The sequence below is a fragment of the Myotis yumanensis genome, unplaced genomic scaffold, assembly GCF_028538775.1.
Source record: "Myotis yumanensis isolate MYYU_CA2020_CCGP unplaced genomic scaffold, mMyoYum1.0.hap1 SCAF_10, whole genome shotgun sequence".
Lineage (NCBI taxonomy): Eukaryota > Metazoa > Chordata > Mammalia > Chiroptera > Vespertilionidae > Myotis > Myotis yumanensis.
In genome coordinates, this window is record NW_027223761.1 from 1,942,921 (window position 1) to 1,962,102 (window position 19,182).

General features: G+C 65.0%; 1 protein-coding gene across 2 annotated transcripts in view; it reads right to left on the minus strand.

The window, feature by feature from the left end:
* The window catches only part of SHANK2 (SH3 and multiple ankyrin repeat domains 2), a 173,063-nt gene that overhangs the window by 88,266 nt on the left and 65,615 nt on the right, over positions 1-19,182 (minus strand). For both annotated transcript variants that reach the window (XM_070427138.1, XM_070427139.1), the window contains one exon: positions 1,622-1,697. In XM_070427138.1, the coding sequence (XP_070283239.1) occupies positions 1,622-1,697 (76 nt within the window). The remainder of the gene's footprint in view (positions 1-1,621; positions 1,698-19,182) is intronic.

Sequence of the window (19,182 nt, forward strand, 5' to 3'; positions counted from 1 at the left end):
CCACCCCATGGGGGATAAGCAGCACCCAGGCCGCTGCGGCTCATCGGCGCGTCCGCGTGGATTCTGCTCTGGCTAAGGACCTGCGCTGGTTGCCCTGAAATGCAGCCAGTGTCCCTCAGCTGCTCACTGCCCGCTCCCTCGGGGTGGCCATGTCAGCCCGTCCCCCAGCACCTGCCCAGAGCCGCACACACCAGTCTCCCGGGTGACCACAGCATGTGGGGTCCACCAGCCACCTCACTGCCCTCCTCCATTGCCTCTGCCAAGTTCACCATCCAGGTCAGGTCAGTTCTGGGCTCAGTATTCTGTCCGGGCCAGGGTCACACCTGGGCTCAGACACGCGTGTGGCCGAGGGTGGGTCCTGCCTCGGGGCCCTCCTTCCACTTGTTAGATGACACGATGGAAAGTCGCGGGGAGGGTCGCCGGCAGTGGTGCTGGGAGCAATGCGAAGCGACTGGCAGCGGCCGGACAGCGACCACCGTGCAGTCCTCACTCTGCCTCGTCCACTGTCCCAGCTCGTCCCGCGAGGCCCACGGTGGTCGACTCCCTCCCCACGGCGGGCAGGGCTGACCCCTAAGATGTGCCAAGGCCCAAGCTTTTCCCACCGACCAGCTGGCTGGGCCTGGCCAGGTGACCCTCTTCTCTGAGGCCCAGGTCCTGGCACCGAGCAGGCGGTCAGGGCGCACGGAGAACAGAGGCGCTGGCCTGTGCCCGGGACACGGGGCTGGCAGGACCTTGGAGGTCACCTGGTCCAACCTCCTGTGACCTCCCGGCCAGAGAACGCCCACCCTGCTTGATTCCCTCCCACGGTGGGGAGCTCACCACCTCACCAGGCAGCTCTGTCCTGTCCCCCAACAGGTCCCGAGGGTCCACACGCCTCCTGTCGGCCGCACTGCCGTGTGCGCCCTCATTCATTCCGCGCCTGCTGTCAGGCACACGACCAGCCTGTCCCGGGGTCAAGTCCGGCCCTTCAACCCCTCTCTGCGGGGGACGCAGCCCAAATGGGGAGCCGCCCCTTTCAAAGGCTGAGCACGTGCACACACCGGCCCTCACACGTGTGCACACCAGGCGGCCTGCAGGCTGCTCGCCGCTCGCTGCTCTCTGGTCGGGGACGGCTTTGCAGAAGCCACAGCCCACGGACGAGCTGCTGCCCGGACCCTGCAGCTGTCAGAGGCCCCTTTGTCCCGAAACCCCACTCCCAGCTGGACAGCCCTCCAAGTAACCATGGCAACAGCTCTCCTGCGCTCCCTGACTCTCAGGCACCCTCCCTGCCAGCATGGAAGCGGAGTGTGGCTGTGACCACATGTCCAGGGTCCGCTGTGCCAAGCGCCGCCCTCGGTCACACCTGCACTGCCTCCCCCGAACAAGGCCAGGCTGGCCTCCTCCTGGGGACACGCCCCTGGGCCCCCCACAGGGGCACTCCCGCCAGACCCCAAAGCATAGGCGCACGGAGACCACCTCTCGGGCAGCTTCTACGGCGGCTTCCATCATCCTGCCCCACGTCCACAGGGCACGGGGGACACGCGGGAAGCCAGCCCAGGGGCCCGAGGGCGCCATGCAAGGTGGTGCGGGCGCTGGCGGCACGTGCGCGCTGGCCCAGGGCCGGTCGGGGAGCGCGTCTCACCTGCAGGCGTCGAAGCTGTCGTAGGAGCCCACCGTGTAGTGCCGGAAAAGCTTCTTGCCGCGGTCGGCACGCGTGTCTGCACGGGGAAGAGAAACATCGCTTAGCAACGTCACGGGTCCCAGACGCGGGGACCACACCAGGCGGGCCGGGCCTCGCATCCGTCTGACCTACGACGCCTGAGACCCGCTCTCCCAGAAGGATGAGGCCTCACTCTGGGGTCCCACTTGGCAAAATTCGGGGGACGCATATGAACCCCAAGGCACAAGGCTCAGGAGCTCTGTTCCCAAACAGGGCAGAGTCCCAGGGTCCTCAGCTCGAGGGGGCGCCTGGAGGGAGCGCCCAGCAGCGCACAGGACTGTCCGGCGCCGGCTGGAGGGCGGCTGCCCCGCGGCACGCAGAGCCACCAGCGCGGTGCTCTGCGCTGTGCCGACGGCCACTCTGGGAGCCGCGGATGACTGCCTTTGGGGAAAAATGATTATTGTTATTTTCCTGATTGTCGTTGCTTTCTCCTGAACACACACACACACACACACCAAACAGCCATGATTAACGTTCCTAATTAAGCTCCCTGCTTGCTTCCCTTGCTCAGCGGATTCAGGCGTAAATTTCACGGGAAATGATATGAACGAGGTAATTAGATTTAATAGATAGCTCAGGGCTGCGGGGGAGGGGGGACGAGGGGGGCGGGGCACCCATGTCGACAGATACAAGAAATACGGCGGCTTGTGATGAGCTGTTTAGCTATTTCCCCTCCGTCATAAACCCTCCCAGACAATATCCTCCTGAACCCTGAAACCCCTGTGGCCGCCCTACTGCCTGGTGTCCTCAATGCAGTGAAGTCAGCACAAACACCAGTTCCCTTTCCACCCAGCGTGGAGTTGCCTTTGGGGCTTGGGGTGGAGCAGGGGTCCCACCTAGGACTACATTTCCCAGCACCCCTTGTACCCACACGGCCATGTGACCATTTCCCACCAATGGGATGTGAGCATGTTCTATGGGGGGGGGGGGGTCCCTTCTAAGCTTGGTTTCCACGGAAGCCAGTGTGCCTGCTCTACCCTCTAGGCTTCTCCCAGCTCAAAGCCCAAAGCCCGGACACCAGGCCCTGGAGGACGTGGAACCCGCTCGGATCCCTGGGAGCTGCCGGCCTCTGTGCTCTGCGCTGCTGACGTGAGCGGGAATCCAGCCTCCGTGGCCTCATGCCGCACGTGCTTTAGGAACGTGGTGGTTCGACAGCCAACACTGCCCAGCAGGTGTGCGGCCAGGGGCCCGTGACTGGGCTGCCGCCTGCCTCACCACGCTTGTCCGCATCGCTCCCTGGCGGCTCAGACGCTATGAAACTCGGGATTCCCGGGCAGTGACATCATCACCGTCACTGTCACCACTGACGCATCGGGTGCTTCCTGCGTCCAGGCCCTGCTCCAGGCGCCTCTCCCGCACCCACTCACGTGCCCTTAGTGGCGGGGCAGAAACGGAACGTTGGGAACCAGCCAGAATTGTAAGGCAGGTCCATCCGCTCTGTTAACGGTGACTGCTTTGTTCCGATTAGAGGAGGCCCGTCCTCACCTGGCGGTGAGTTACACACGGGACCTGGGCTCTCACCTGGAAGGGCAGCCCCTCCTCCCCACCGGGAGCTGCCTGCGATCATGGGAGCATTAGCCGCCTCGTGCAGAAGCCTGAGCCCCAGCCCTGTGAAGACCCCCAGCCTCGGCACGCCCACAGCTTTGCAAATCTCCAGGCCTGTCAGCTGCCCATGCGGCACAGCCTTTGTCTCCTTCCCCACGTAACCTCTGTCCTTCTGCCAATATAAGCAGCTGGCTTATGGGGGTGCAGAGAGATTTCTGTGGGTGACCTGCTGCTCCCCCTGCTGCCGGCAGGATCGGAATAAACGCTCATATAGGATTCAACCCTGTCTCTGCTGAATTGGCTTGAGGAGTGACAGGCAGCCAGACCCCTGGGTTGTCTGGTTACATTAGGGCCCCCCGGGAAGACGGCACATGTGGGTCTTCAGGTTCAGCCGCGTCCCCCAGGGGCAGCCCCTCTGATTCCTGCTCCATTTCACGCCGCCCTTCAACCCCACGGAGCGGCCACTCCGATCATCCCAGCCTCCGTCCTCACGACGTTTCCTGAGCACGTCCCCCGGGCCCTGACGTGCAGCATGTGGGCTCATCCAGCCCCGCGGTGGCGGCGGGACAACTGGACCCATTCTATGGATGGTGACGGTGAGGCCCAGGCAATGTCACACCGTAACGGCAGGGCCGGGATGAGCACCTCAGCCAGCAGGCGGCTCCCTGGCCCAGGCTCAGAAGCCCTGGACCCACAACCTGACCCCTGGAGAGGGTCCGAGTCTCCAGGCTCCCTGTGGTGCTGGGGAGGGGGGCGGGAGGCTGGCCTTGCTCCTCCTCATCAGCCCTGGCGTCCAGTGTAAATGCTCGCTGACCTGCTCTCCACGACCCACTGTACCATTAGCACATGAAACACAGCACACACCCTCCCGTGGGCTCAGCACAGGGGCCCTCGCCAGGCCGGGCGCCGGGCCAGCCGAGCCGCACGCACCTCCCCAGGCTGGGCACCTGGACCAAAGCAGCCGATGTTCCGGGTCCTCCTCCCCCCGCTGGCTTGCATCCTGCAGCGCGCGCACATGCTCAATTCTAGTCCTTTATCAAAGCCACCCCGTGCCCCAAAGGCAGGGATTGGAAGGAGACTTGGAGGGGACAGGGCTGGGGAGAGGGCGGGGCCTGAGGATGCTGGCCGTCCAGGGGCTGGGCTGAGGGCCCAGCAGCCACGTCACTGTGAGGAGGGAGCCCGTGGGCCAGGCCAGGCCTACGACATCGACATCCGTCATCCGAGTGGAGCCGCGTATGTGCCAGGCCCTGGAGGGATAAGTGGGATTGGAACCTCTGTGTGGGTTTAAGCAGAGTCGCTCAGGAAGCCTCGGAGGGGCCCTGGGGACTGGCTGTTAAACGTCATTATTGCTCTTAATTGCTTTTGTTGCTTAAGCCCCAAGGGGCAGCTCTGTGCTGGTTGTCTAGGGAACCGCTGGGCGCTGAGAGCTGATTGGTGGGTCCCTGCTGAGGTCAGAGGTCCCAGGTTCCAGGAGTGAGGGGTGTGCAGTGACGTGTGTGTGCGTGTGTGCAGTGACGTGTGTGTGTGTGCGTGTGCGTGTGTGCATATGTATGTGTACTAGACAAAAACCGTTTCTGAAAGAGGAGTGCTTCTAGGCTATGCCAGTTAACCCAGACTTCAGGATTATACCAAAAACATCGTTGCTGATCCTCACCCAAGGGAACTTTTCCATTGATTTTAGAGAGAGAGGGTGGGAGAGGGAAGGATGGGGGTGGGAGAGAGAGAGAGACATCGATGTGAGAGAGAAACATCCATCTGCTGCCTCCCATTCACACCCAGACAGGAGACTGAACCCGAAATCTGGGCAAGTGCCCTGACCGGGAATCGAACCGTGACCTCCTGGTTCATAGGTCAACGCTCAACTACTGAGCCACGGCGGCCGGGCTGCACCTCCCATTGTTGTAAGGTGGAGTCCCGGAAACAGTGACAGGCGAGGATCCGAGGCCCCGGGGACCTCCCGCCCCCTGCTGCTCCCTCCCCGAGCAGCCCTGCGACAAGGGCGGTTTCAATGCTGCCGTCTGAAGCCTGTCACCCGACCTGTCACATCCTTTCCCGTGTGGCAGGAGACGCAGGAGCGGAGCTGCTAGGGCTCTCACTGCGGCGTTTTCTGGCCACACTCGGAGCTGAGCTTTCAGGGCTCATCAGCCTGAAGGCCCGGCGCACGGCCTCTGGGGAAAGGGGGTCCCCCACTCACACTGCTGGCCGGGCCGTCACAGCCTCTGGGGCCTCCTCATGTGAGGATCTTCTTTCCATTGATTTTTAGAGAGAGTGGAGGGACGGAGGAGGGAGAGAGAGAAACACGGATGTGAGAGAGACACAGGGGTTGGTTGCCTCCTGCACTCGCCCCGACTGGGGCCAGGGATCGAACCTGCAACTGAGATCTGAGGTTCGTGCCCTTGACCGGGAATGGAACCTAAGGCCCTTCAGCCTGCAGGCGGCGGTCCAACCACTGAGCAACCGGCCAGGGCTCCCTTGCCTCTCCCGACTCCTAACCCCAAAGAGGCAGAGGTCACGGCGGACACCTGGCAGGGTGTCGGGGGGGGGGGGGGCAGGTTCCCCGCAGGCTCTGCGATCTGGTGGGTTTAAAACACAGGCCTCATCCGGACCCCCCCCCCAAGCCCCCCCGCCACGAGCGCACCAAATGCAGAACGAGAACCGCAGGGAGGAAAGAACCGGCGATGGAGATGCGGACAGAAATAACTCGTCTTTTTTAAAACCAAGGATGCGGACGGCTCCTTGCAAAGAGGAGGAGCAGGCGGAACTCGGGGAGAAGCTGTGGGGGGGGGGGGGGTGCGCACAGACAGGCCGCCGGGCATGGGTCCGCGGGGCTGGGTGGCAGGGCCCGGGGCGGGGGGGGGGTGGGGGCTGGCAGGGCCCGGGGCTCGCTATCACCTCCACCCCAGTCGGCAGGACGGGGCCAACTGGCATGGGAGACGCTTGGACAGGGCCGTGGGGGGAGCCTGCATGGCATCCCGGGCCACTCCACCCTGCAGCCACCGTCCACTGCCACAGGGGCACCGACCAGGGCCAGGAGGGGAAGGCCAGGGGCACAGAGTGTGACGGGGGCCGTGACGCCTCTCACACTGGGATCACCTCGGCTGGGGCCCCTCGTTTATCCGCCACATCCACTGCGGGTGGGCGATCGGCGCCATCTGGGTGCTGGCCTCACGGGTGGGGGGGGGGAGGGGAGGGGAGGGGAGGGGAGAACCAGGACCCTGCTCTTTTTTCTTCCTTTTTTATTAATCCTCACCCTAAGATTTTTTTTCCCCCATTGATTTCTAGAGAGAGTGGAAGAGAGGGAGGGAGGGAGAGAGAGAGAGACACATCGTCCAGTTGCCTCCCACACACGCCCCAACCGGGGCCAGGAATCGAACCCGAGACTCTTTGGGTTTGATTCCCAGCTGACGCTCTAACCCAGTGGTTCTCAACCTTCCTAATGCCATGACCCTTTAATACAGTTCCTCGTGTTGTGGTGACCCCCAATTTCATTGTTACAAATTGAACATAATTAAAGCATAGTGATGAATCACAAAAACAATATGTAATTACATATGTGTTTTCCGATGGTCTTAGGCAACCCTGTGAAAGGGCTGTTCGACCCCCAAAGGGGTCGCGACCCACAGGTTGAGAACCACTGCTCTAACCAATGAGCCACCAGCCAGCGCAGGGCCCTGCTCTTAGATGGCACGGACGGACGGGCTTCCCGGGCGCCGACCTCAGGGCGGAGGTGTCTTGTTTCCCGCGGCTCCTGTAACGGATCACCCGAACCGAGTGGCCTAACGCACGGACGTCTACGATCTCGCAGTTCTGCGCCTTGGAGATCTCATCGGGTCTCCCCGGGCCACCAGGTGGGGAGGGCAGGCTGGGGCGGCCGGGCCCCGGGGGAGAGTCCCACCCTGGACTTGTCCAGCCCTCGCAGCCCCTGCCCGGCTCCGCAAAGCCGGCCGCACGGTCGAGTCCGGTCCCATCCCTGGTGCTGACTCTGCCTCCCTCTCCCACTGCAGGGCCTCTGGGCCACCCGGGGCCTTCCCGCTCACCCAGGGTCACTCTCCATCTTTTTAAACATATTGGTATCGATTTCAGGGAGAGGGAGCGAGTTAGAAACATCGATGAGAGAATCATTGATCGGCTGCCTCCTGCACGCCCCCTAGTGGCGGTCAAGCCCCAAACCTGGGCATGTGCCCTGACCGGGCATCAAACCCTGACCTCCTGCTTCCGAGGTTCACACTCAACCACTGAGCCACGCGGGACGGGCGATGACTCCCGCTTATAGCCAGTGAGTTAATAGGTGACGTTGCCTCTACGGCGACCTCACCGGCCCTCGGCCCTGCATCCGAACATCTTCACAGGCCCCCAGGGCTAGGAGGGGGCATCTCGGGGCCACTGCTCTGGCACCAGGTCCAGAGAGGGCACTGGTGCAGGACAGCGCAGGGGCAAGGCCTGCTGGGAAACCATTCATTCCCAGGCGAGGGAGGACCACGTGGCCCCGCCCAGGAGAAAACAGTGGCCTCCTGGGGCTGGGACTCCGGCCCCAGCTCAGGGTCATCCGTGCACCTGGCGGCCCCACCCCACGGCCCCTTTAAGGGACACATGTCAGAGACGGGTGGTTCCCTGCAGACGATGCTCTTACGCCGAGACATCGAAAATTCTCAGGGGACGGGGACCAGCGGGGCTGGCCGGCCGCAGGGGGAAGGACCCCGCCTGGGACCAGGGGGCTGGCCCTCGGCGCTCACACCCGCTCTGCTGCCTCTCCCATCTCCCAGCGGGCACTCCCCCTGCACCCAGTGCTCGGGGTGGGGGTCCCCAGCCCTGTTTGCCCCCCGTCTCTCCAATGGTGAGGGTCCCCAGCCCCGTCTGCTCCTCCCTCCCTGACAGTGGGGTCCCCAGCCCCGTTCCCACCCCCACCCTGACTTGCTGCTTGGGGCAGCGAGCTGGGAGGCTCCACACCCGGGTGTGTGGGCAATGCCCTGGTGTCGTCTCCCCCCCTCCCCCCCCACCCCCCCCCCCCGCCCCACGTGGTTGCATGTGAGCAGAGCCGCTGGGTCAGGGAGCTGTTCCTACTCGTGAGCAGGAGGCCTTTTGTCAGAAACGCCAGCCCAGCCGCCCAGTGGGAGCCCTTCTGCCCGCTGCCCGGGGTTAGTGACCGAGGAGTCCCAGCCGGGTCGCACGTGCTGCGGAGCTGGGAGGCCGTCCAGACCTTGGAGGCCCGTTTCCCGGGAAGGCCTCTCCCCTCTCCATCCAGAGGGGACCCCCAGTGGCCGGGGAGCCAGGCTCGCCTCCGGGCCCAGAGCTCGGGGCTGAGAGACCGTGCGGGGGAGGGGCAGGATCCCGAAAAGACCCTCCTGGCCCTGACCTCGGCCGGGCGGAGGGAGCGTCCTTGTTGTTCACAGTGTTTTTTAAGGACCTGGCAGCCCAGGCTTAGGAGGTGGGACTGGGAGAGGGACTTGTTGAGGACATGCCCCGATGGCGTGGGAGACGCAGCGAGGCTGCGCGGCCGGGGGCCCAGCACTCACGTCCTGGGCCAACACCCAGCACAGGGCCGGGCCTCCCGGGGGACTGGCTGGGTCCCACGGGCCTGAACAGGTCCCAGAAGGACCCTCCCTGGCAATGATCTTGCCCTCCCTCCCTCCCTGCACCCCTCCCAGCTGCCCCTGCAGGAGGTCAGGCCCCCCCCACCCCAAAGATGCCACCGGGTCCTGGAGTCACCTCACTTCATGGCTCAATGTCCCCCTGCACCTCATGGCAACACCCGGGGGGGGGGCTCCTCAAGGGGCCTCTCCAACCAGATGGTCTAGCCCCCCCCCCCCCCCCCGCCCCCAGCCATCCAGCTGCCGCCTCCTGCCCTCCCGCTTCCCTGAGGCAGGGAAGGCTGCTCAGGACCTGCTACAGACGGGGATGAAGCAGCTCGAACCGAAAATGCATGCGGCACTTTCCTGCTCAGCGGTCACCACCTGGGAGCACACAGCCGGAGCACCCTGCCCTGCTCCTGTGGTGCGGACAGACACACAGCACCCGGACAGACACACAGCCACCCGGACAGACACACAGCCACCGGACAGACACACAGCCACCCGGACAGACACACAGCCACCGGACAGACACACAGCCACCCAGACAGACACACAGCCACCCGGACAGACACACAACACCCGGACAGACACACAGCCACCGGACAGACACACAGCCACCCGGACAGACACACAGCCACCCGGACAGACACACAACACCCAGACAGACACACAGCCACTAGACAGACACACAGCCACCCGGACAGACACACAGCCACCGGACAGACACACGGCCACCCGGACAGACACACGGCCACCTGATGGCGCGCTCAGGTCACCGAGACGCGGAATGACTGGCCACCTCGGCGGCGGCACGGAGCCCTGCAAACGACAGCCTTTCCGGTGAAGCAGGACCAGCCCAGAGCCGGCGATTCTACACACGCCAAGCGCCCGCCCCGCCTGCAGGACCCAGCCCTGCGAGCAGGTCCCCACGGCGCTGGGAACAAAGGCGGCCCGCGGCCGCGCGGGGGAGGGGCACGTACCTCGGAAGTGAACTTTCTTCCTGAGCCGGGACTGCTCGGCCATCCTCTCCAGCCGGGCGTGACCATCTCACTGGGGCCGGCTGCCCGGCTCCCCTGGGTCCCCGCGGAGACGGCGGCCGCGGGGCCACAGGGCCGGCCTCAGCCTCGCCTGCCGGCCCATCTGCGAGCAGCCAAGCGGCCGCCCCCCACCCCCTCCCGGGGCCTGGACCGCAGAGGAGGGCGGGGCCGGCGTGCAGGCCGCAGGGAGGCTCACGGTGTGGACTCCGGGAGACCTCGCGTGGGGCGGGCGGAAGATTCGGGTTTTCCGCACAAGTTGTGAGCTCCGCAGCGGAGCCGCATCCTTCCCACTGCACCAGCGACAGTTTGCTGGGGTTTTGCCTTAGCGCCGGTTTCCATGGCGATGCATCAGTCACTGGGCTAAATCGGTGCGGGTGAAGGACACCGAGGAGCCGGAGCAGCTACACGCACCCGCGGGAGCGGAACGTGATTCACCTGCCGTTAGTAGGGGCGCGGCGACACCCGCGGCGCTGCCACCGTGTCCACTCGCCGCTTCCCGCCACGGGACACGCGGCTGCTCCTCCGGCTCCGGCTCCGCGGTGTCAGGGCCCCCTCTCGGGACTGGACGGCCCCCAGTCTGTGTTGGACGCACGACCCCACGGAGCCGCCGCCACGGGGAGGGGCTGTGTCTCGGCGCCGTGGGTCCCGGCTAGGGGGATCCCCCCCCCCCGCAGGACCTTCTGCCCGATGTGCGTCCCTGGTGGAGGCAGGGAGGCTGGGGTCTTGGGGGGTGTAGGGGGATTGGGGGACGATTCCGGGCACTGAATTAAGGGCTGGTGGGAGCCTCTGCAGCCGGAGGGGGCGAGGGCTCGGTCTGGGCTGGGGCTGAATCCGCCTTCCATGCGAGGTCCTCCTCGCTTCTCCGTTCCCAGCAGCCGGGGGGCAGCAGCTCTCCTTCATTTCTGTCATTTGTCATCACTTTCTTTTTTTAAATTTATCTTTTAGTGTGAGTTTTCCACGGCGGCGCACAGCACGGCACCCGAGTCCACACAGCCCTGGCCCCGCCCACACCCTTCACATACCGGGCCAGGCCACCCACAGTTGGGTCACCCGCGGTCGGGTCACCCGCGGTCGGGTCACCCGCGGTCAGGTCACCCGTGGTCGGGTCACCCGCGGTCGGGTCACCAGAGGTCGGGTCGAGTCTGGGCGGCTCCAGGTCCTGGCGGCTCCGGGTTCGAGCTCCAGCACGAGCAGCAGGAGCCCCTGCAACCTGCTCGGCGCTGGGACACGCCTCTCTCCCGCCCTACGTGCTCCCGAGGACGCGGACGGATGTCCGAGGGGGCGGCCTGGAGGTCTCTACCCCCAGGGAGGGCTCATTCGAGGAAAAGTCTTCGAAACCCAAACTGCAGTCAAAAGGGAGGGAACCAACCCGGCTGGAGGCTGGAGGCTGGAGGCGGGCGCCAGGCCACGGGCTCTCAGCGCTGAGAAAGCGCAAACAGAGGCGCCTTTGGAAATGGTGCTTCGTGGCCGAGGCTCTGGGGGGTCCTTAAGCGGAGACCGCGAGGCTGTCCTCAGCCTGATCACCAGGCGAGCGAGCAGGCGGAGCGAGCGCGCAGAGCGATCGCGGGGGGGCGGGACGACTGTTCTCCGTGGAAATCTGAGTGAGTAAATGTTTCCCCACAACGTCGTACCCGCCACCACACCCCAGGCCGCGCGAGGACTCGCCTGCAGCTGGGTCTGCCTCGCTTCCGTGAGTCACTTCGCAGATTCCGAGCGGAGGGTGGGGAGGGGTTTCCTGGGTTTGGGCAGGAACGCAGGTGCCGGGCTGGCCGAGTGCAGGGCCGGGACCCTGTCCTCAGGCCTCCGCCTACTGCTCGGCTGGAGAGGGTGAGAGCGGGCGCCGGTGCCGGGGCCCCTGCGGCTGGGCCACTCGGACCAGTGGGCATCACTCGCACGCGGACCCCCACAGGCCCCTGCTCCCTGCTGACCATCACCATGGAGACAGCGTCCACAAACCCGGCTGGGGACTAACACAGAAACATGCTCCTGTCCCTGCCCAGCGGGTGCCCAGGGCGCGTCACTGCTCGCTGAGGACAGGGGCGGCCCAGGCCTCCAGGACGCAGGTGGGGCTGGCGGCCCCAGGACCTCAGTATCCGGGTCTGAGATTTGGGAGAAGGCAATGCGGTCCCTTCCCCGCCGGCCAGTGGGCTGGTCCAGGGTGCGGGGTCCGGGGCATCTCACTCAGCTCATCCAGGGAAGGTGCCCCTCCCACCTGCGCACTCACCCAGCCCAGCCTAAGGTGGCAGCCTCTTCGCCCCCAGACTGGGGACAAAGCAGGGCCAACGGCAGGGCTCCGAGGAACCCACAATGAGAACCGCAGCCTTGGCCATAACGAGGCTGGGCTCCTCGGCTTGAAGAGCAGAGAAAATGTCTTTTCTTTTTAAAACCATTTTAATTTTAAAAAATATATTTTTTTATTGAAGTCAAAGAGGAAGGGAGGGGGAGAGAGAAACATCAATGATGAGTGACGCGTGAATCGCCCGCCTCCTGCACGCCCCTCACTGGGGACCGAGCCCACAACCCGGGCCTGTGCCCTGACCGGGAATCGAACCCTGACCTCCTGGGTCACAGGTCGACGCTCAGCCCCTGAGCCGCGCCGGCCGGGCTGAGGAAATTTATTTCTACCCAACGACAGGCTGCTGAGCTGGGGCCGCACGCTGTTCATGCTCTTCTTCTCCCTAATCCTCATCGGGGGCGTCTCTTCCATTGTTTTTTAGGGAAAGTGGAAGGGAGGCAGGAGGGCGAGAGAAAGACACATCGGTGTGAGAAAGACACATCGATGAGCTGCCTCCCGCACGCCCCAACCAGGCTGGGAATGAGTCTGCGACCCTTCAGTCCGCAGGCCGACGGCGCTAACCACTCTCACTTGTAGTTACGCTCACCCGCTGCCCGGTGCACCGATGGGGACGGAGCGTGGCAGACTCACGTGGCCCGGGGCTCGGGGAGGGGACCCTGCGTGTGGGAGAGGTCAGAGCGGGTACGTGGGGAGGGGGAGGGGGAAGGGCTGAGCGGCCACGGGACCAGCCTGCTCACTGATGCCCTCGCCGCCTGCGGCTTGGTTTCTACGGAGAGTCCCGATGTAGAGGTGTGGGTAGGGCTTGGGGGGGGGGGGGGGTCGGGGGGGGGACTGCCATGGCCAGGCTTCCTTTAGGGAGGAGGAGGAAGATCTGGAAGCAGAGAGTGGCGGTGGCACAAGGTTGTGCATGTCCTGGGTGCCTCGGAGGGTGCACTTTCAAAGGGCACTTCTCCGGCACCTGGATCTCACCTCCATCAGGTGTTATAAAAACATGGGGCAGCGTGCGCGCGCCAGAGGGCCCAGGGAGAGAGAGGGAGAGAGCGAGACACTGAGAGAGAAACATGGATCGGTTGCCTCCACACACACCCAACCAGGGGTTCCACAGCCTTCTGCTCGGGGACGAGGCTCCCAGCCCCTGAGCCCCAGGGCTGAGCCCCGGTTTAGGTTCATCTGGAACCTCACTTTCCCGAACCCCCCACTCAAGACCTCATGCCGCTCCCCATGCGATGGGGGTGATGGCCAGTGTTCGGTCTCTGCAGCCGCTGCCCTGCTGCCTCCCGGACACGCTGTGCTGGGCCGTGTGCCCCTGGCCTCGCGCCCAGGAAGACAGAGCCGCCCTCGAAAGCCTGACGTCACAGCCTCCGCTCAAACCCTGGACGGCCTCGCCCGTCAGAACAAGGCCGGGTGTTTCCCGGGCCCGCAGGCCTCCCAGAGCCGCCGGCCTCTCCGACCCGTGCTCCCCGCCCCGTCTCGCTCGCCGGGCGCTCCTGCGGGTCCCGACACAGGAGCCGGGCCTGGCTCAGGACCTTTGCACCTGCTGCTGGGCCTGGGACGCCCGCGCCCATGTCCTCACGACTCGCCCCTTCATTCCCTTTGAGTTCAATATCCAGCCTCCGAGCCACTGCCTGGTCACGTGACATGCAGCCCGCTCCTCCCCCCGCGCCCCGCCAGATCATGGGGGAGGCAGGGACTCCCCCTTTGCCGCCGTGACCCCGGCTCCCTGTGACCGGCTCCGGCACAGCGTCTGCCACTGGGCGCCCCACACATCACATCTTCGCTGAATGAATGAACCCGAGCCGCTCTGCCTGTCGGGCGCGCCCTGGAGAGATGACTAAGCCGCCGCGAGGGCACAGACGGGAGCAGATCACAACAGAGCGGGCGCGTGGCGGCAGGGAGGCGTGGGTGCCCTGGGAGCCACAGCAGCGAGGGCGGTGCTGGAGGGGGGGGGAGGGGCGCTCCGGTCGGGGTCTTGCAGGCTGAGTAGGAGTTCCGCAGGCGGACAGGGAGGAAAGGCATCGCAGGCGGAGGAATGGCGCTGCGGCAGTGCCGGGTGTGAGAGCAGCCGCCCATGTCACAGAGGCTGGTGCTGACGTCACAATGGTTAGCGCCTGCCTTGGGTGGCCTCGGTCCCGCGGCCCTGAGCGTGGGAATGCGGGCCGTCTTCATCTTAACATGGGGACTGAGATGTTGGGCTTCGAGGCAGAGCTGGGACTGGAATGGGGGGGCACCCCGGCTCAGGGGGAGCAGCAGCTGTGGGCCCGGGACAGGGGTCTGCACACTAGGGCTGCCCTGCTTCTCAGTGACGTTTCACGGGACGCCCCCCGCCCCCCGCCCCCCGCCATGTTTCACGGGACTGTCTGCGGCTGCGTTAGTTACAGCGCGAGGGGCGGCTGCGACAGGCGGGGGGCCCCAAAGACCAAGGGCTTACCCTCGGGCCCCTCAGGGGAGCCGGGGGAGCCGGGCCTGGACGGAGATGAGGTTGGGTGGAACATCAGGGGCCCGGGGAGGGGGGCTGCATGGGCTGGGGAGGGAGGTGCAGGAGGGGGACCAGGGGTCGGAGGGGAGACACACCCTCGCAGGCAGGGAGGTGACCCCCAACACGGTCCCCCTTTGGTGCCTTTGCAGGCCCAGCGTGCGCCTGGCCCGGGGGTGGGGGGCCTAGGTCCCTCTGCTGGTTCACGGGAGTGGGAGGAGGAGGGAGAGACAGTAAGCGAGGGAGGGGGCTGCCAGCCGGGGGCAGGGGCGGAGCTGTGTCTGGGGAGGGACAGCCCTGGGTGGGCAGAGGGAGGGCAGGAGGGTAGGTGGGCCCAGCCGGGCAGAGCCGTGGAGGCCGACCCCGGCACCCATGGGCTCTGGGCTGCCCCGCGTGGAATGTGCTGCTGGTGCTCTGAGCGGGTGTGGCAGCATCAGAAAGTTAAACTCCGAGCGAGCGAGCGAGCGAGCGAGCGGCGTTAAGGAGTGAGTGTGTGTGAAGGTCACACTCAGAGGGGCGCCTGGAAGCCATCGGTACCGAGTGACAGGGAGCAAGACAGAGCAGCCTGGGCCTCCCTGGCCAACGCAACCCCGATGGCGGGGGGACGGGCAGGGTCCGGGCTGAGGATCCAGAGGGCAGGGCGGGGTGGGGGGCAGCTGGGCAGGAGGCCCCAGGGCGTGGAAGGAGGGCAGCCTCCATCACCTGCCAGCCAGAGGCTGGGCCTGGTCCGGGAGCCCAGGGGGCAGGTCAGCCACCCCTTCTGGAGGCCAGAGGGCACCTGGGGACGGAGGAGAGGGCTGCTGGGAGAGGGGGACCTGGGACGGTCCCTCCACACGCACCTCCACCCCTGCTGGGGGAGGCGGTGCTGCGGGAACAGCCACAGGCCGCTGGGCAGGGAACGGCAGGGTATTTTAAGCCGCACAGGGGGAATTCTGCGTTACCCTGGAGACGGGGCGGATGCAGGCTTGGGCGGCGCAGCACATCTGTGCTCAGCGAGGGGCCTGTACAGGGGGCAACAGGGACTCCCCCAGCGTGGGGGTTGGCGTGCAAGGACAGGAGTGGCCGTGGCTGCCCTGGGGCGGGAGCAGCTGCACCAGCCCCTGCCCGGATCTGGGAGGGCACCTGCTGACCCGGGGACCCTGGGGGCCTGGCGCCAGCCTCACGCCAAACATGACAGGAGACTGCGGGGGCGGGAGGGGGGAGTGACGGCGGGAGGTCGTCTGCTCACCTCCCTTGCCCTGGACACACGCTCCTTATGATGTGGCCTCAGACTCTGCTGCTCACCAGTGTCTCCTCGCCCAGGCCGTTCCCCTCCCTGTCACCAGCAGCCTTCGTCTCCACTAACTGGGAGCCACGAGAGGGATGACCGCTGGGCCCAAGCCTGGGCTGGGGCTGAGGCCTATGGGTCAGGACCCTGCTGGCCCCTGGGGGCAGAGGAAGGAGCGAGGCTGAGCCTCCCGGAGGCGGGTCCGGAAGGTGAGGCCTCAGCGGGTTGTAATCACACCGGCCTCACTCAGGCCTGTGGCTCAGGCCTCGGCGCCTGCTGACCCCCACAGGCCCCTGCTGTCCCCCTGCGCTCGGCACTGCGCTTCGTCCTCCGTAGCCCGGCCCTGGGGGCAGACCCACCACGCCCGCCACCCTCCAAGTCCAGGCCAGCACCCGGCTCCTCGACTCTTATCCGGGCCCGGGCTGGCCCCAGCCTGGCATCTTATCACTGAGCGCTACGGACGGGGTGTTCGTGTCCCCCAAGTTCTGTGCTGCAGCCCTGCCCCCACGGTGACAGCTGGGAGGCGGGGCCCTGGAGGGGTTAGGGTTCGACGAGGTCAGAGGTGGCCCTGCCTGGGACAGTGTCCTTGCAGGGAGAGGGACAGAGCTCGCTGTCTGCCACGGGAGGACATGGGCGCACCAGGCGCCCGGCAGAAACGGGCGGCACCAGCTCTGGCTGCAGCACCTGCTCCACTGGACCCACCGGCCCCCGAGGAGGCCGGACCGAGCCCATTTCACAGACAGGAAGACCGACTGTGCGGGCTCCCGAGGGTCCAGCCCGGGAAAGCAGGGAGCGATGGCCAGGTGGTTCCCTCGCGTCCTCGCCCGCACCGTGCACACCACTGGCCACGCCGACATCCTCAGGACAACACGCCTGTCCTGGTGCCCAGCCAACATCTGCACCAGAGCGAGACCCACAGCTCTGGGCACGGGAGGAACCGCGTGGCCCTCTCCTCCCGCGTGGCCCTGTCCTTATGAAGGTGTCACTCGCTCGGTGGGGGCGAGCTGAGCCGCCGGACGCGAAGGGGTGTGTGACTCCCCAGGACACCACTGTCCTTGCTTCTTTGTGCTAATGGCCAGAGACCAGCCAGCCCCGGGCGCTGTGGGCTCCTGTGTCCAGCAAGAGTGGCCGTGCCCAGCCACACTCTCACAGCTCAAACATGCTCGGGGCACAGGTGATTCTAGAAAACAGGCTCCGTGGGGCCGGCTCTCCCGCACACGGACGGCGAGGAGCCTGCATAGGCTCCTCAGAAGCAATGGCAGTTGGCACAGGAACGAGAAGACAAACGGTGCATTTGTTAAGGCTCTCCGCAGGGCGGAGAGCGCGTGTGCGGGGCGGAGAGCGCGTGCGCAGGGCGGCCACGGCAGCCACCTCTCCTCCAGGAGACGCCAGGTGTGAGGCCCACGCGGGATGGGAGCCGCTCACCACCCGTGGCGGTCCTGTGAGCAGGGCCCAGAGAGGGGCCTGCCCTGCCCAAGGCCACAGCTGCCCAGTGAGGCCCGAGTGGCTGCTTCTCTAGAGCCCCCTGCTGGGCTGGCGCCCACACTGGGTAGCACCTCGAACAGTGCCCTGCACACAGTAGGTGGTCAGTGAACGCCACTGAATGAGGGAACGACCGCATGGGCTCCTCCGAACCTCTACCTCACGTTGGCATGAATGAGACGCATAACAACCCACCACGCTAGGTTCCTGTGACGGCCCGAGAAAGGCCCCACTGGGGACGGGCGCGCAGTAGGTGCCCAGTCAGTGCGCCGTGTTCCGTGACCTCAGACTCCCACCTGCTGGACCGCCTGTCCTGGGAGCCTCGGGAAACCCTTTCGAGGGCTGACATGGTCCTTCCGGGTCTCACCCCTCCTGCGCTTGAAAACGGGGACGTAGAAGCAGCCCCCGCCCCCGGGCAATGCGCCAGGGGCCTGGGATCGAAGCCGCGCTCCTCCCCTCCCCCCAGGCCGCTGCCCGAGCTATTTCTGATCACACGATTGCCCGGGGTCTTTGTCTGAAACAGAAATTGGGACCTGCCACCCCGAATGCCCCGCACGCCCCCCGGAGCCACAGCGGGAGCCTCAGCTGCGCCCTGGCAGCAGCGATGGAGGGCGTGGCTGGGTGCTCCCCGCACCCACAGCCAGTCTGCCCCCTGCCCCCAGGCAGGTGGGGGAGGGGAGTCCCTCCCCGGAAGGGAAGCTCCTAGAGGCCCTGCAGCCCTGGGGCAGGTGGTCTCACGGGGGGGGGGGGGGGGGGGGCACAGTTCATCTGTTATCCATGCTCACCTGTCCATCACTCTACCCACCTGTCCATGCACACGTCTGTCCGTCCATCCATCCATCCAGCCAGCCACCCATCCATCATCTGTTCACCTGTCTGTTCACCTATCCATCTGTCCGTCCATCCATCCATCCATCCATCCATCCATCCATCCATCCAATTACCCTTTCTACCCAACCACCTACTGATCCACTGTTCATTGTGCACCTACCAGGAACCTCTCTTACCTTCAGACCCACTCAAATCCTAAAAGATGTTGCCCACTCACCCACCCCCCCTCCATCCTATACATTCATTCATCCGCCACCCCCACTCCATCCTATACATTCATTCATTCACCCACCCACCCTCCATCCTATACATTCATTCACCCACCCACCCTCCCTTCATCCTATACATTCACCCGCCACCTACCCATCCTCCATCTTATACACTCACCCGCCACCCACCCACCCTCCATCCTATACATTCACCCGCCACCCATCCACTCACCCTCCATCCCATACATTCATTTACCCACCCACCTTCCATCCCATACTTTCATTCACCCACCCACCCTCCCTCCATCCTATACACTCACCCGCCACCTACCCATCCTCCATCCTATACACTCACCTGCCACCCATCCACCCTCCATCCTATACATTCACCCGCCACCCACCTACTCACCCTCCATCCCATACATTCATTCACCCACCCACCCTCCATCCCATACATTCATTCACCCACTCACCTTCCATCCCATACATTCATTCACCCACCCACCCTCCATCCCATACATTCATTCACCCACCCACCCTCCATCCTATACATTCATTCACCCGCCACCCACCCTCCATCCTATACTTTCATTCACTCGCCACCCACCCTCCATCCCATACATTTACCCGCCACCCACCCACCCTCCATCTTATACATTCATTCACCCACCACCCACCCTCCATCCTATACATTCGTTCACCTGCCCACTCCCCCTCCATCTGACAACTTTCTTATTCTTTTAAAGTTATTTATTAATTTAAAAATTCTCTCA